The following is a 17,923-nucleotide window of genomic DNA, read 5'->3' as shown; positions in this document are numbered from 1 at the left end:
CAAAAAAAAATTATCTGTATTGCACTATTGATATTTAACTTGCATATCATCCAACATTAATAAAAACCACGTTTGTACAACCTCTTAAAAGAGTTTTAATAACCCATCACAGGCCTAGCCTTAGAATTAATTATTTATAGGTACATTACTACAGGCATTAGGCCTAGGCATGCCTCAGACTAAATTGTGCTTCCAAAATCTGATGTTTGATGCACTTTATTTTCAGCAAAAGAACAATCATATTATGAAGATATTGATTACTTCAAAAGTTGGGGACTGGTTTTTCAAAATCCATTCACTCATCTATCCAGAAGAAATATATGAAGGGCATTGTTGATGTATTGTATTATTTCAATACTCATCAGAAGACATGTTGCTAGGCATCACTCAGCAGCAACATCCCAGCTATTCCATTAAAGTAAAGTGTCATTCCATGTCAAATCATCCAGATTTTGGAAAATTTTCCAAGTGACCCCCTCAGAATGCCTTGAAAAAATTCATGTGCTCATCTACCCATATAATGGAAAATTGCCAAAGATTAGGTCAATATCTCTAAAAGTTCCTGATTTACAGCCCTGTAAAATTTAAATAATTTGTTTTTATTTTTGGCAAATTCATTTTCGAGCAACTTTGGCTACTTAAAGCTGCAGGAGTAATGGTGGTAGAAAGCTGAAATTTGCTACACTGATTGAATTAATCTCACAGAATTCAAAAATAGTCTCAAACCAAGTTTATCTCTCTTAGAATTTTCACAGTGAGGCTGTAAAATCACCTGAAACCCAAAATCGTAAAAAACATTGGTTTATTTAATAAGCCATAGCTTTAAGACTTAATATGATACAAAGCTGAATTTTGTTTTCAAATTTCCCATAACATATCAGTTGATAAATCAGCAATTGTTGTAATTAAAAGTCTATTAGGTCTCCTGTAAAAAAAAGTTAGTTGCATGCAACTTTTTAGGATTTAGCTAAAAATAGCCCTACTTCAGGCCACAGTTTGACCATGTCACCAATTATTCAGCCTTTCCAGGTTTTTACCATATATTCTTACATCTCTGAATATGATCTACCAAATAAATCAGGATGGTGTTCAACCTACTGTTTGAGTTATAATTTTTTAAAGTATCCTTTGACAATACGTTGTTTACTTGTGAAAAAAACAACAACTTCAATTCAGGTGTGTTACTGTGTACAAATTTCAGCCTTCTACCACCATTACTCTTGCAGCTTTAAGCAGCCAAAGTTGCCTGAAAATGAATTTCCCAAAAATAAAGAAAAATTAAATAAATTTTACAAGGCTGTAAATCAATAAATCATTGTATGGGTAGATGAGCATGTGAATTTTTTCAAGGCATTCTGTGGGGGTCACCTACAACCCCCTAGATGATTTGACATGGAATGACCCTAAACCATATTTCTGAAACTCTGTACCTGGGTTCTAGTCATGATATCACCATTTTCTAACAATCGCAACAGAAAAACTAGTTATAGGAAACAGTTTTACTGGTGAACTGCAAATTACATTCCATTTTTTTATGCTGTTTACATGCCATACAGGAATAGCAAAAAAGTTACAATTGGCTTATACTCATATGTATCTAATACAAATCTTACACAACACGAAATCCAACCAAAAACAGTCACTCAATATGCTTTATAATCCTAATTATTCTTTTTTATATTTTCTCTACATTTGATATGATGTTATTTAAGTTCCTGGATAACACACTGGGCCATGAAATAAAAGAAGACTCCTTAAGTTTATTGCAAGCACTACTTTAAGTTAAACAATGCTCCAGAATCCTTAGTATTTGTATAAGATGTCAGTGCAACATCTCTGTCATGCTGTACATAATGTGTAATTTTGTGTGAATGCTGTGATCTAAATGTTCCCACTGTGCATATTCTATCCATTTTCCTTTTTAAGAGGGAAGTAAAAATTATATTTATGGCCACATTTGATATTGAGTTAGTTATCAAACTGAAAATTTTGTTTGAGATTTTCAGACCAACTGGATTTTCTTTTTATAGGTTTTTCTACGTATTTTTTATACAATGACTATAGAAAAAAAAAATGTAAAGGCTCCAACTTTAAGTGCCAGTGACCTGAAATGTAAGAGTGAACTATTGTTCTTGTATGTTAATTAGCCTTTTACCAACTGATGGGGCTGTATTAAGAATTTTCTTGAGCAGTTGGCAACAGCAGTGTTCCTCAATGTCAGAATATCCAATTGATACAATCAAAATGAACCACTAAAAAAACTCTGAAAATATTGTGATACATCATCATCTAGCAGCAAGGAATCATGTTGAGTTGATATACAACAAGATGACATCTTGGTTCTGCAAGCAGAAATGGACCCACTTTTCTTTGATGAGAAAATCCACTGTGAAAAAGCTTCCAAAAACAGAATAGTAATGAGGTATTTCATTAATGGCATTGTTCTTTCCTATGTAGAATATAAGGTGAATTTTAATTTTATTTATATATAAGTATATACAGTGATTAATGCATATACAAATACAGATTTCATATTTCTGCTTTTTCTCCTATATATCATCCAGTGGGATCACATACAACAGCCATGTTTCTATGGAGAGTCAAGGAAAGTGATACAATGACAAATGTAAGTTGTATACTGAAGTTGACTGAACATGAGTTGAAAGTTTTCCACACATATAAACAGAGGTCTGAATTTCATAAAAGGTTCTATAATTTGGGTATAAATGTGCCATATGTCATACAAGTTGCATGTGCACAGTTAACATTAGATACTTCTGCTGATCAGAATCCAGTTTTTGATGAAGTTTTACTTGCAGAAGATTATGACCTGGTTACTGACCTGTCATCTTAATAAAGCACAGCCAGGAGAAACATTCCAAGCATTCTTTGAGACTTTGAAAAAGTTTGTTTGTTTGACATTTTTAACACAAACCAACTAGGTTATCTATGTCAAACACCCTGTAAAAGTCATAAAAATAAAATTTTACATAAAATTGAGTAAAAACTAAACAATGTCCAAAATTCAGATAAAAGATTCAAGAAGAATAAAAAAAAAAGCCAATGGCTTGTACAAATATAAAAACACAACCAAGTTGGACAGTGTCACCATCACCAATAACACTGTATCCAACATCAGGGGTAAACTTTTAGTAAATATGTTTAAATTGGTGCCACCAATCACAGTTATAACAATACCACAACAGTAAAACATGGAGTATTGTGGTTTGAGAGTCACAAATGCCACACATTGTAGGATCAGTTCCACAACTCTGCAATGAATACAAAAACTGTAGAGGGGATCTTGTAAACAATCACCAAGCCACAACAACCCATGGCAGAGACCACAGTCACAGGATTTTGAGCATCTGTAACAATGAAAATAGATATTCTGCAATGAGACCACGGTCATTCCAGTTGGAAGTATCTGCCTCAGATAACTCAAAGAAAGATCACATGTGGAGATGGTAATAAACCCTGCAATGATGGGCTGATTACTGGTAATAGCAACTTCACCCAATGACAGACCCAATTCAGCAAGCTGTATCTAGATGTGAAGGTCAAAAGGAAGAACAACAAACTGTCTGTTCTGAAAAAAACATAGCCCACCAAGAAAGAAAGACACAATCCCAGATGGGATGCTGTGGTCAGGATTGAAGTTTGGTAGCATACTGCAGAGAAAGTTGCAAACAGAAGAGGTGAAGTAGAGTTTTGTGGAACTTTGTGTAAAAGCTCTGGATTGGAGAAGTGTGGAAAGCACCCATGCAGAGCTGAAGCTTCATATGATTAATGAGGTCCAGCATCTTCAAAGCAGAGATCCCAGCAGAACCACAGACCACAGCTCCATAGTACAGTTTGGATCAGATGACAGTGCAACAGATCTTGAGCACAGAATGTTGATCCACTTCGAAAGAGGTGTAAGAGACAACATGGAGGATGTTCATTGCCCTTGTACACTTGACATGTAACTGCTTAATGTGAGAAATGAAAGTAAACTTATGGTCAAAAATAAACTCCACGAACTTTACCTCAGAGACCATGGGAAGAACAGCATCACCAAGAAAAAGCTTGGGGCATTAATTCTGTTGATGGAAAAAGTGCATGCAAACACTTTTGGAAAAAGAAAATGAAAAACTGTTTGCTGTAGTCCACTTTAACAAAGTGATTGAGGACAGTTTGAAGCTGCCATTCAATAAACCTCATATTCGACAAATAACATGAAATGTGAAAGTTGTTGACATGGGGACCTTTTGCAACAGGAGTAGGAAGTTCATAAGTGAAAAACAGTGACAATCCAGACACAGTCCTGAGAAATTCCAAGTTAGTGTGTGTAAGAACATGAAAGGAACAAACTCACACAGACTTGGAATTGCCTGTCTAGTAAAAAATTATGTATAAAACTAGATGAATGGCCACACAACCCACATGAATGGAGATCCTGCAAAATTCTATGCTTCTAGGTAGTTTCAAGATAAAAAAAAAGAGACAAAAACAAAATGTACTCTCTTGAGGAAGGTTTTCCTGATTGGAGTAAAGACAAATCAGGTGGTCCATAGTGGAGCACTGTCAACAGAACTCACACTGGATGGGTGAGAGAATGTTGTTTGAATCATGGAACCAAATATGATGAACATTAACCACCCTCTCTAAGACCTTACACAGATGGATAATCAAAGCAACTAGACAATAATTAGAAAGAATATTGGGATCCTTCCCAGGCTTAGAAAAAGGTAGAACAGTAGCCTTGCACCAAGCATCAGGAAGAATGTTTTCCTGCCAGATCCAGTTACAGACAAGAAGTAGAGCAAAAGAGGTATGAGAGAGAGAGAGAGCACAGCATCTCATAGTAAACACCTTCAAATCAGACCAATTCAGATCAATGAAAAGCAAGCTTAAATTCCACTAGTGTGGGAGATAAGAGTCATAGAGATGATCTGCTCAAAAAATAAAAAGGTAATTCTCTTCTCAAGACTTGATGGTGAAGAAGGTGGGAAAAGAAATGGAAGTGCTTAAAAGATAAGAAAGCTTTTGCTGAGAATATTGACAATGCTTTGTACATCAGTAATTTTCTGGCTATTAAAGAGCAAGATGGGAAGCATACCTTTCATTGACTATCCAAATCTTGTCCCAGATGACTTTGGAACTGGGAGTAGAGGAGATGCCAGTTGTGAACTTAATCCAAAATTCCTTTAGCTTTAACCTACTGAGTATGGACACAGGCCCTCTGGAAAGCAATGTAGTTGAGAAGAGTGGGATACCTGTGAAATGTATCCCAAGCCTGTTTCTGAACCACTGTAACAGCTGGCAGGCTAGAAACTACCATGGATAAGGATACCATGGGAAACATGTTGAAGTTTTGGGTACTGAATGAACAGTTAAGTAACAAAATCAGTTACTTCCTCTACAGTCATTAATAGATGGAAGAATAACAACAGCAGGATTACGTTCTGACAGAAATGAAAGAGAGCCAGTTCACCTGATTTAACTTCCACTATAGAACTTGCATCAGGTGGCATCAACCACAGACAATCTTCCTCAAAACTGTAGGAAAAAGAGATTAAAGGAGAGAAAAGTGAAAGGAAACAAACAGTAAAAGACTAATTAGGTATATGAAAATATGTAAATTAACCAGTAATGAAGAGAAAAAGGTTGTAATCCAAGTGCATACACTCTATGGAATGACTCCTCCCATCAAGTATCAGCACCACCCCAGAGGGGATTGTGTCCATTAAAATCTTCCAGGATTGAAAAGGGAGACAGCAACTGTTCTATGAGAGCACAAAGGTCTGATTGATTGTCTTTTCAGAACACAGGTAGAGGGAACAAACAGTGATGGTACAAACAAAGGAAATACATATTGCAATGGCCTCCAAGAGTGTAAATGGCATAGACAAGGTGGGTAAGTGCTGACTGACCAACATTACCACCCCATATGCACTCATCCATCATACAACCTTCCATTTCAATATAAAGAAAACTGCTGAAAGGTGATTATATTGGCAGGTTTCAGGAATATTTCCTGTAAAGAAAAACACATAGGATAATATGTACTGATCAAAGCCTCAGTATCATCCAAATCAGAATAGAGATCTTATCATTTCCACTGTACCAAGGTGGCTCTTTTTATTTAGGTAAAGAAGAATCCTTCTATTTATGGCCATGCCATTTTCTTTACTTGGATCCTGTCCCAAATCAAGTAGGCAGATCAGGGATTGAGGGCATGATCATATAACTATTCTGCATCTCAGGGGCAAAATAAGATGGACCTTGGCAGACATTTGAAGGGACCAAAGGAGATGGACCCAGGTAGTCACTGGAAGCAGTGGTGAGGACAGGTAAAGGAACAGACATTGACTTATCAAATTTTTTATCAATACAGGGCAAAACACTCTTCAAATGGTGCGAGATAAAATCTAAAGGAGACACAAAAAGGTCCATTTGCACTTCCACTATACCAGTGGAATGGAGCACAGTGCAGCAGCATATGTCCAAGATGGAGCATGGAACAATAACTTCTGAGTCTTGGGGTAAGAAATGCTGTTAACAGTTTTTAAATATTGTACATCTTTCTACTTTACTCATTTAGGACAAAAACAATAATAAGAGAAGTGGAAACCCCACAATTAACACAGTGAAAGTTTAGTTTGCACTCGTAGGCATCAGGGTCTTTGCCACCACAACAACTACATGTCACAAAACCATGACAAGATACCTTTAAATGACTGAACTGCTGACATTGGAAACAGTTGAGAAGATTGGAAATATATGGCTGTAACTTACAATTCAGATAACCTACAACAGGTGAACATGGTGATGTAAATGTCAAAATAAAAACATTGGTAGACAGCATAATTTCTTCTGTACAAATGGAGATATGTCACACTGCAGAAACTTTAGTTGAAAAACTAGCAAAGATCTCAAACCTGGTGATGTTTCTTAAATCCCTCACAGCAATAACTCCTTGTGAAGAATTCAGGATAGCATGAAGAGCAACTTCAAAGGGTATATCCCCAATAGCCTTTAAATTTAAAAGTGGTTCACTGCATTTTAATGTAGTTGTTTCCACAAATATGTCCCCAGACCTTAGCTTCTTAACAGACTTTACAGAGCCAGCAAGACCCTCTAATCCTTTTCAAATGAAAAAAAAGGAGACATCTCCCTAGATTTTTGTCTCATAACAAATGCTTGTTTGTTTGTTTTGGAATTTCGCACAAAGCTACTCGAGGGCTATCTGTGCTAGCCGTCCCTAATTTAGCAGTGTAAGACTAGAGGGAAGGCAGCTAGTCATCACCACCCACCGCCAACTCTTGGGCTACTCTTTTACCAACGAATAGTGGGATTGACCGTCACATTATACACCCCCACGGCTGGGAGGGCGAGCATGTTCAGCACGATGCGGGTGCGAACCCGCGACCCTCGGATCACGAGTCGCACGCCTTACGAGCTAGGCCATGCCAGGCCCATAACAAATGCAAGATCAAAAAATGAGGTACAAATTCAGAATGGGTTAAAGATAGCTGGTAAGTCTTCAAGATATGGTTGTTTACCAATTAGGTGTTTTCTTTAAAATTTCATTTTTTGAGGATGTGGGGATCCATAATAAAAGGAGAATGGTTCACTGCTCACTCACTCCACCCATCATTGAGTCCTATGAGGGGATACACTATAATCCCAATCAAGAACACTGCAAGAACATCAGAGCTTTATGAAACTATATTGAAACACCAGCATCAGACACAATCTTCACAATACACATTAAAAATTCCCAGCACTGGTACTGATTGACAATGGGGATGGGGCACCCAAAGACCACCCATTTATGGGAACTTAAAGCCAAAGTAGCAAGTTTCAGTGCCTCAGACACTACTCAAACATCAGTCTTTTCCTCCCCTTCATAGATTATCATGTATGAAAAACACATGGGTGGATGTTCAGACCACATAAGAGGTAAACAGCAGATGCTGAACTTTTCCTAGCAGGTCCTCTCACCATATATAAGAATCCACTATGAGAGGAATGGAAGAAAAAACTGAAGAGTTGGCAGCAGCTGATGAGCACCAACATACCTCATTTTTCACAATATTTATAATCCACAATTTAACTAAAAAATAAGTGACTTTTGTCCTCCAGGAACACCTATTCCAAATGAATCTACAGATCTATTTGTATTCATATTCATTCCAAACAATACATTTACCAAGGCATCAAAACTGTACTGTGAAAAAGAAAAGTGCAGTTTAATGTCCAATCATGCCAATAATGAGCATCTAACATTCTTAAGAATTGTTGTGCTGCACAGTTGAAGTATATGAGAAATTATGCCATGTCATGATGCACATACATTTCTAAGTGTTGATGATAAATCAAAGGTGGATTATGGTGAACATGGTTTGTTGAATGGTTTGGTGTTTTATGGCATAAAGCAAATAGGCAATCTGCAAACATCCAATATAAAGTTAAAATTAAAGTAGAATTATTAAAATTCATAAAAAGAAATTATGGTAAAACAAAAAGTTTAATTTTTGAATTAAAAACATAAGTAGCATTAAATCCAATTTCTATATCTAGTTAACACCAGTAAAAAAAAACTACAGTACTACAAGTTGTAAAGGACTTTCTGTAGTATAACTGTAATTATCATAACTCACCCGGATGACAAACGAGTAAGTTAAAAAAATCAGCATTAGTCACCTGAAGTTGGCTTTTCCAGTCCTGGTTTCAAGTTATTTAACATAATTTCAAATCGAACTAGATGTACTTTAATTCTTAAAAGACAATCATGTTAAAAAAGGTCAAATTTATAAATTAAAACAAACTTAAATAGAAATAAAAAGATTAATAGCCTTTAAAACACTAAAAACATTTCTAAGGTCAACAGTGTCACCACTGTCAATAACATTAATGTTATGGATAAACCTTGGGACAAAAAATTTAAAATGGTGCCATTGTTGAGAGTCGTAATGATGGCAAGACAGTAAAATGTGGCTTACTGTGACCTGAGTGTCACACAGACAACACATTGGTGCATCAGTCACAGATAAAATGGTGCTGTCATTGAGAGTCGTAATGGTGACAAGAAAGTAAAATGTGGCTTATTGTGATCTGAGTATTACACTCTGGTGCATCATTTGCAGATAAAAGAAAAACGATGAGTTAAAAAACTGTGACCAATGCGTGGTGTCTAGTTAAAACAACTTCCTCTTTCTGATCCTTATGGAAGCAAGACGGCCAAACTCCAATATAGGGTTTTATTTAGAAAAGCTTGTTTTCACGATGCTCACTCCAAGTCGACTGCCAGCTGGCATGGAGCCGAGCCTTGAATACAGAACCATAGTCCATGTATGGGACAGGCACAGTAGTGATAGTGCCAGAGCAGATAGACTTAGCTGCAGTGTCAGCGAGCTCATTCCCACGAATACCAACATGACCTGGTATAAAAACAACTGGATAGAAGTAGATGTTAAAGAGAAATGGGGCCAGTCAGTTTTGAATATCAGCGAGAACAGGGTGTGAACCAAGGTGAAGCGATTCCAGTGCAGTTCTTTGTGATCCAGAGCAAGTGAAATGGCATACAGTTCAGCAGTGAACACAGAAGCTGTAGAGGGGATTCTGTGCACAACCACCAAACCACAATAAACCATGGCAGAGCCCACACAGTCACCTGACTTCAAACCATCTGTATAAATAGGAATGGAAGGATGGTTTGAAAGATGTTCAGCAAAAACACAGACAGTATTTCCAATCGGAAGTGTCTGCTTTTCTCAGATGACTTACAGATAGGGCACATTTGGGGACTGTAATAAGCCATGGTGGGATGGCTGACCAGTGGATACAGCAAAGTTATCCAAGGACAGACCCAATTCATCCAACCGTGCCTGTATACAAGAGTCAAAAGAAGCAATGGCAGACTGTATGGTCTGAAAAAGCATGGCCCATCAAGGAAGGAAAACACAACCCCAGGTGGGATGCTTTGGTAAGGAATGAAGTTTTGAAGCATATAGCGAAGACAGTTGCAAACGGCAGAGGTTCAAAGAAGCTTCATGAGATTCTAGGCATAAGCTCTGAACTAGGGAAGTGCAGAAAGCCCCAGTGCAGAGCCAAAGTCCTTGATGATGAATAGGGTCCAGTATCTTTAAGGCCAATGGTCTGGCAGAGCCATAAAGCAGTGATCCATAGTCAAGTTCCAATTGAATAAGAGCACGATATATCTGTAGCAAAGAATGTTGATCTGCTCCACAAGTGGTGGAAGAGAGGACATCGAGGATATTCAGTGCTCTTGTACATTTGACCCATAGCTGCTTGATGTGCGGTATAAAGGTCAGCTTAAGATCAAAGATAAGCCCCAAGAACTTTGTCTCAGGGACCACAGGCAGCACAACTTCACCGATATGGAGTTCAGGTTCAGGGTGAATACCCCGTTGGCAGGAAAAGTGCATGCAAACAGTTTTAGAGTGAGAGAGAAGTTAAAGCCATTTGCTGTGGTCCACTTCAGTAAATGATTGAGGGCAGTCTGTAGCTGCCATTCAATATACCTCATGTTCGATGACCAATATGAGATGTGAAAGTCATCAACAAAGAGCCCATTTGCAACAGTGAGAGGGAGTTGTTCAGTGATGGCATTAATTTTTATACTGAAAAGTGTGACACTCAGAACACAGCCCTGAAGAACTCCAAGTTCCTGTAGAAAAACACAGGAAAATGTTGAACCCACACGAACTTGGAATCTCCTGTCCATTAAAAAATTAATAAAAATGGGCAAATGGCCACATAACCCATATATATAAAGGTCTTGCAAAATGCCATACTGCCACGTTGTATCATAAGCCTTTATCAATGTCAAAGAATAATGATACAAAATGTTGTCCTTTGAGAAAGGCTTCTCTGATTGATGTTTCAAGTCAAATCAGGTGGTCCATAGTGGAGTGCTGTTGTCAGAACCCACACTGGGTGGGCAAGAGAAGGAGGTTTTATTCAAGGAACCAAACAACACAAACATTAACCATCCTCTCTGAGATCTTACAGAGACAGTCCGTCAAAGCAATTGGACGGTAGTTTAAAGGAATCTTGGGATCCTTCCCAGTCTTGGACAAAGGCTGGACAATAGCCTGGCACCAGGCATCAGGAAAAATATTCTCCTGCCAGATCTGGTTAAAAACAACCAGAAGAATAACAAGAGAAGCAGGAGATAGATGGCGCAGCATGTCATAGTGTATATCATGAGGTCCAACCAATGTACTGCCAGATCAATGAAGGGCAAGTTTGAGTTCCACCAGTGTAAAGGGACAATTATAGTCATTGAGACAATCAGCTCGAAAGAAAAGAGGTGATTGTTCTGCCTGAGTCTTGATGGCTAAGAAGGTGGAGGATGAAGCAGAAGTGCTAAATACCTGCCAAAAGCTTTCACCTACAGTATTGGCAATGCTCCAGGTATCAGCTACTTCCTGGCCATTAGAGAGCAAGATTGAAATGGGGATAGAATTATATTGCCCACTGACCTTTCGAGTCTTGTCATATATGACTCTGGAACAGGTGGTAGAAAATATGCCTGTTATGAACTTAATCCATGATTCCTTCTGGCTTTGACAACTTACCCACTGAGCACATGTACATGCCTGCTGGAAAGCAATGCAATTCGAGAGTGTGGGACACCTACGAAAAGTATCCCAGGTTCATTTTTGAGCCTTCTATGTCATGTGGCAGGCAGGATTCCACCATGGACTTGGATATTGTGGAAAACTTAAGGTTTTAGGAATATACTGAGCAGCTGGCTATATAATACAGTTAGTTACTGCTGCCATGCAGTCATCTATTGATGGCTTACAGATTATGGCAGGATCCAATTTTGTGAGAGCAGTGAAAGAGAGCCAGTTGGTTTTATCCAGCTTCCACCAGGGCACTTGAGTTGGGTGGCATTGAATACAGACAGTATCTCTCAAAATTATAAGAAAATGATCACTGCCTCAGGGTTATTGTCAACCTTCCATGAAAAGTGGGAGAATAGTGAAAGGGAGCAATCTGAGAGATCAATAGCAGTAAAGAACAGACTAGGTGCATAAAAATAAGTATAAAAACCAGTATTGAAAAGAGAAAGGTTGTGATCAGAGAGCATACACTCCAAGGAGCAACCCCTCTCATCAATATTACTACCTCCCCAGAGGGGATTATGTTCACTAAATTCTTCCAGAATTAAAAAAAAGAGAGATGAACGTTAGGGACAGAGATGGGTGTTGACGTTAATTCATCAACTTTTCAAACCATATGGTTTGAGAACAATTCTTTTGGAGACACAGAGAGATCCATCTCCACTCCCACTGTAGTAGTGGAATGAAGTGCAGCAGAATACGTCCAAAATGAAGCGGTGGACAGCAACTTTTGAGCCACAGGGTAAGTAATCTTTTGAATCATTTTTAAACACTGCACCTCTTTTTCTTCCAACCACCTAGGGCAAGAACAAAAGTAGAATCGGTAAGAGCCATTGCAGTTGACACAATGAGGGTCCATTTCAAACTCATAGGCATTGTGGTCCTTGCCACTGCAATGAGCACACGTCAAGGAAGCATGACATGATACCTTTCAGTGTCTGAACTTCTGACACTGGAAACATCTGAAAGGATTTGGAACATACAGCAGTACCTTGCAATTAAGGTAACCTGGTGGCAGGTGAATGCAGTGATGTAAATGTTAAAATGAGGACATTTGTTGACATCATAATTCCATCTTTGCAAGTGGAGATTTGCTTCATTGCACAAACTCCTTGGGTTGAGAAACCAATGAGAATCTCTGACTCGGGGATGTTCTTCAACCCCCTCTCTCAACAATAACTCCTCATGACAAATTCAAAGTAGCATGGGGAGTAACTGCAATAAGTATGTCCCCAATTGTCTTGAATGTAAGAGGAGTTTGCTGTGTGTTTAGATGTGAATATTTCCACCAATATGTCACCAGAGCAAAGCTCTTTGTTTTAGAGAGCCAGCAAGTCCCTCTAGTCCCTTCTGAATAAAAAAGGGAGACACTTGCCTTGAGGGTTTTTCTGAAAGGGAATATAACACCAGTTGAGAACATCCAACACTGGTACTTGGTTGACTGTAGCCCAAGTGGACCAGCCAATTGATCCTAGGGGCTCACCCCATCTAGAGGAATTCAAGGCCAAAATGGTGTGTTAGGGTTGGACCCCTCAACCACCAGGATCCTTTCCTCCCCTTCACGGATCACCATGCACAACAAACATGTGAGTGAATGTTAAGATCCCAGAAAAGGTAAACTGAAAGAACAGAAACTTCCCTGGGAGGTCCCCTCACCATGTACAGTAATCCACACTGAGAAGGCGAACATGGTTTGAACTTGTCAGGTGTTCACAGAAAAAAAACAAAAAAATTCTTGAACCATTAACATCAGTATTAGGAAGGTCTTCTTCATGATGTACAAAATACCTGTTTACTCACTCCATCTGTGTATTTAAATGTTGATATTCCACAGGATGACAGTATGGGCCTCTACTCTGGTCAAATCACCATGACTTTGAAGGATTTCATATTCCAAGTGAGTTCACCATTTCTTCAATGAATTAATCAAGGTCATCCAGTCATCAAATGATGAAATTAATCCATTTCTGATGATACTTTAGTAATTGTAGTTCAGATCACAGATTTGCAACTGAAAGTGTAAAACTCTTGTTGGTTTATGTTTCCAAATATTTACATTTAGATAATGTTGCTTACAAAAACAGTAACTCCAGGACACAGCCAAACAAACCCTGTGGGATGGATTTTTGTTTATGTTGAATCTTGAACAACTTCTGAAGTGTCTCGTTTAATGAGGAGCGTATCAGAAAAAAGGATTATCTGTATTCTCAAATCATCCCAGAATAGCAAAAGAGTGTGCAAACATTGATTAACTTGTATATCTCAATCTTAACCTGATGATGACCGAGGAAGATCAAAAGATTGTTCTCTTCTTATCAATAAAAGTGTTAATACCAGCTATTCTGAAATACATTTTTATTTCAAATGGGTTTCTTGTCATCAAGAATTATTATCCAATTAATGTAGTAGAGTTTGATTAAAGGTACTTCATAAACGTCTGTCCAGCAATTGATAAAGTTAAAAATCTTAAAGTATGGTAAATCAGGTGGATGGTACAATACAATATGACAAGTGCATAGCAAAATATTACACCAACAAAAATTGGTTGCTTAAATTTTAAGAGAATCACTGCCATCACTATATGCTACAGATACATATTTGTAACAACAAAAAATGTTGAGGATAATGTCAAAATCCACATGGACCACTTTCATAGTCATTGTATCCTGTGCTAAACACTACAAAGGATCACAACCTTCCACTGGAAGAAATGATCAACTCTGAAACAACAGATAATTGACCTTTGAATTCCCAAGAGATAATGGCTGCTGTTGAATAGGCTAAAAAGGTAAAAAAAGAAAGCAAATTTTATATTCAATCTCAAATTTTGAATGTTACAAAACCAAATAAGAAAACAGTTCACGTATTAAAGATACTTGCCAATTGCATAAAACGTCTTTTCTAAGAAAAAAACATGAATTCATGTTCTCCAGTCATCATTTTGACAATCTCATAAATATGACATCAATACACTGTGTATATGTTCTGTTTCCATGAACTTTTAGTCATTACCTTTCTTTTGGCATGGATGTTAGAATAGCATGCTCACTTAAAAAACACACACAACATCATGTTTGGAATGTACTCAAATGTGGTCCACTTATATAAAGAAGGCCTTGATACAGGGGAAATTATGGTCCAAGGAAAACATTACTGAAATTTGAACATAGATATGGTGCATCAATAGCTGCAGAAGGGAAGGACTATATTCAAATAACAAAAAACCTAATATCCCACAGAATGGCTTCATTATAGCGTGGCAATCATTTTCATTAATTCTGTAAAGTTAGAAATGGCACCAGTAACAGTATTATAAATTTTGGCACATACTTTTGACAGAGACAAAAAGGCATGTTTCTTGCCAGATCTTTTAGTGCATTCCTCAACTCACAACTACCATTGTTTTAACACTTTTATCATGTGGGAGTGATAATATTTAGCACTATCTATCTGAAGGAATCACTACTAGAATTAGAGATACAAACCAATGGCAATATTAACCCGGGCAATTACAATTATCCCACAATGCAGGCTACATTTACAGTCATATCTATGTTTAAATATTTTCATTCATAGATAACAAACTTCATGAAACAGTCTTTATTCCATTAAATCTAGATGTCAATCACACGTGGAGTTCCCATTTTATGCATCATCTCTATCCACTCCTGATTTTCATTGCCACTGTGGAAAAAAGGGTGCTTTAAAAAGTGAAGAACATGTCAAAAATTCAAAGTGGTTTTGCCAGCTTGTGATTCTATTAGATTAAAAATCTAACCATTCTCTACCTAAGTCAAAATAACTTAAAAATGTATGTCATCAGAACTGCATGAGTGTTTAATTCTTCATGAAACTGTGAATAGAACCAATGAAGTGTTCACTGATGCCCCTGAATTCAGTGAAACAGGATGTGGTGGTCTGTTGCTGAATATTTAATTATTCTCCTGTGTTAATTTTTTAAAATTAATTCTATGTGGTTTGAAATTTCTGTAATCCTCTTCAGAGAATAAATGTAGGATATTGTAGGTAGTAATCATATTCATGGTTTAATGCATTGTTTTCAATGCTCAAAGAAGCAGTGATTTTTCAAAATTTTTTTTGGCAAACAATTTGAAAAAATATATTTACCTACCTACCCACATTTTAAACCAGTTTAGTGTTACAGCAATCAAAAATATTTTTAAGCCAGTTTGACTGAACTCTACAACTTAGACAATAAGGAACTATTTTGTCCTTCAAGGCTGATCTTCCACATCCATCCTTGGTAAAAAGTAAAAATTTAAAAAAAATTCTTCACTTTTTCAGGAAATCTCCAATTTACCACTTAAAACACTGTAAAGTGCTGACCTTCACTTATGGCAACAGAAACTCATTCTATGTATCAATCTCCCTGTTTAAAAACACTAACTAAATTGAAGCCTAGCTTGTTTTTTCTACATCTTCAACATTTTAGTTTCTATCAAACTTACAAGTTATTATTTACAATTTAAATAACATGTTTTTCCAACCCTATCAATGCGAGTTTATTTCCTAGTATTTTATTCAACACCTTATAAATTATTTTTCAAAAATCTAAGAATGCTAAGGTCAATCTCTCTTTCATCTAGATAACAGGTTACATCCTAAGAAAATATCAGATTACAAAGGCAAGATTATCCTAACATTAATTCATTTTGGCTTTCATTTATATTCTCTAAAGCATCTTTTCTCAGAATAGAAATTGTTCCCACTAGAGAAGGAAGACTATGTGACTGATAATTTTTAGGACAATCTTTTCCACCCTCTTTACAAATATGTATAATATAAGCAACTTGTCAATCCTTAGGCACCTGTCCTCTGTTTATTAACTTATCAGAAACAACAGAAAAGCCTGCATATCTAATCTATGACTCATTTTTAAGCCTCGAGTAAAAACCTTATTTAGCTCTGGTCCTTTGTGTTTTTTTTTACTACCTAGAAAGCAACATCTACAAAATTCAGGTCAATACCAATATTTTCCATAGAAAACAAATACAAAGAAATGTTGCTAATAAATTGTAATGCAAAAAGAAAAAAAGATTTAAAACTTGTTTCATGGTCTTAAATGTGGCTTTCATTTCTTTCTAACTTTAACATGTACCAAAATGTCAATTATGCAATGATAGTCACTTTTACCCAAATATTACCTTACTTCAACCTTTGCAAACAAATCCTCATTATTTTTTTAAAATAAACTTTTAAATCTAAGTAAGTAAAAGCCTTTTTTTATTTGTTTAAAATTTTCAAGTCTACTATTTAATAATAAAACAAAAATCACTTGAACCTAATGAATATAACACCATTACTTAGTGAAATGAGCTGCAACAAAAGTAATTATGTAACATGCCATGAATCAATTAGCATTTAAAGTATTAAATGATTAAAGAATTACAAATATGCAACTTACATCAAGTTTAAATTCCAGCTCTGCATCCATTGTGGTTACTCGGACCAGAAACATTTTCCCAGATTTCTTCTCACGCTTGAACATTGTCAGTATATAGTGTTCAAAGGTGAATTTTTAAAGCTTTTTTCTTTAAAAGAATTTTTATCTCGCTATTTTTGTACTTTAAACTCACACTTTTAATGAACTTTTAGATTTTGTTAACCATAGAGATTCTCTGACTTCACTTCCCAAACAATGACCAGAAGACCAAAACATTGGCCAGTGTTTAGTAGGCCTAACAGTTTTTTAATCATTAACATTACCTACGTCTTTTAATATTACACGTAACTTAAACGTTTTCTGTAATTTATATATTAACTTCACCTAAATGTCGAAAACTAACATCCTACAAATTATAATATTAACAAACAAATTTATGCTTACATGAGTTACGTTAAGGGATTAGCCTAAGTACTATGACTAAACACTCAATAGTTAATGACTGAATAAGACAGATTAATATTAGAGAGCAACTTGTGTTAAAATAATGACCTGTGGCACGATAGAAAACGAGCATGTATGGACTACCAGTGAATTTATTACAACGACAATGTACGATAATCTTCTATTTTGTGTTCAAGTTCTTGTCAGTTGCAGTTGTAACTTTTGTGTCTAATGAATCAACTCTCGATCACTATTTACTTAAATATTACTTCAGACTTATCCGTTTCTAAAATTCAAACATTTGCAGAAATATTAATTCTTTTTCAAGTTTCGTTAGTTAACACAAAATTATTCTGTATTAAACCTATTATTGAAGAACTCATGATAACATCAACATCACAACTCCAATTTCACACCTCTGTTAAAAAAAAAA

At 36.5% G+C, this 17,923-nt stretch overlaps 1 protein-coding gene across 1 annotated transcript in view; it reads right to left on the bottom strand.

Annotated features, from left to right (window-relative positions):
* LOC143244578 (merlin-like) overlaps positions 1–17,923 on the bottom strand; it is a 57,573-nt gene extending 39,650 nt beyond the window's left edge. The window contains 1 exon segment of the mRNA XM_076489513.1: positions 17,068–17,923. Within this exon segment, the coding sequence (XP_076345628.1) occupies positions 17,068–17,151 (84 nt within the window). The 5' untranslated portion in view covers positions 17,152–17,923.

This window comes from Tachypleus tridentatus, chromosome 2 (genome assembly GCF_004210375.1).
Source record: "Tachypleus tridentatus isolate NWPU-2018 chromosome 2, ASM421037v1, whole genome shotgun sequence".
In the NCBI taxonomy this organism is placed as follows: Eukaryota; Metazoa; Arthropoda; class Merostomata; order Xiphosura; family Limulidae; genus Tachypleus; species Tachypleus tridentatus.
The sequence above is the reverse complement of the archived record's forward strand: the minus strand, read 5'-3'. Positions and strand labels throughout refer to the sequence as shown.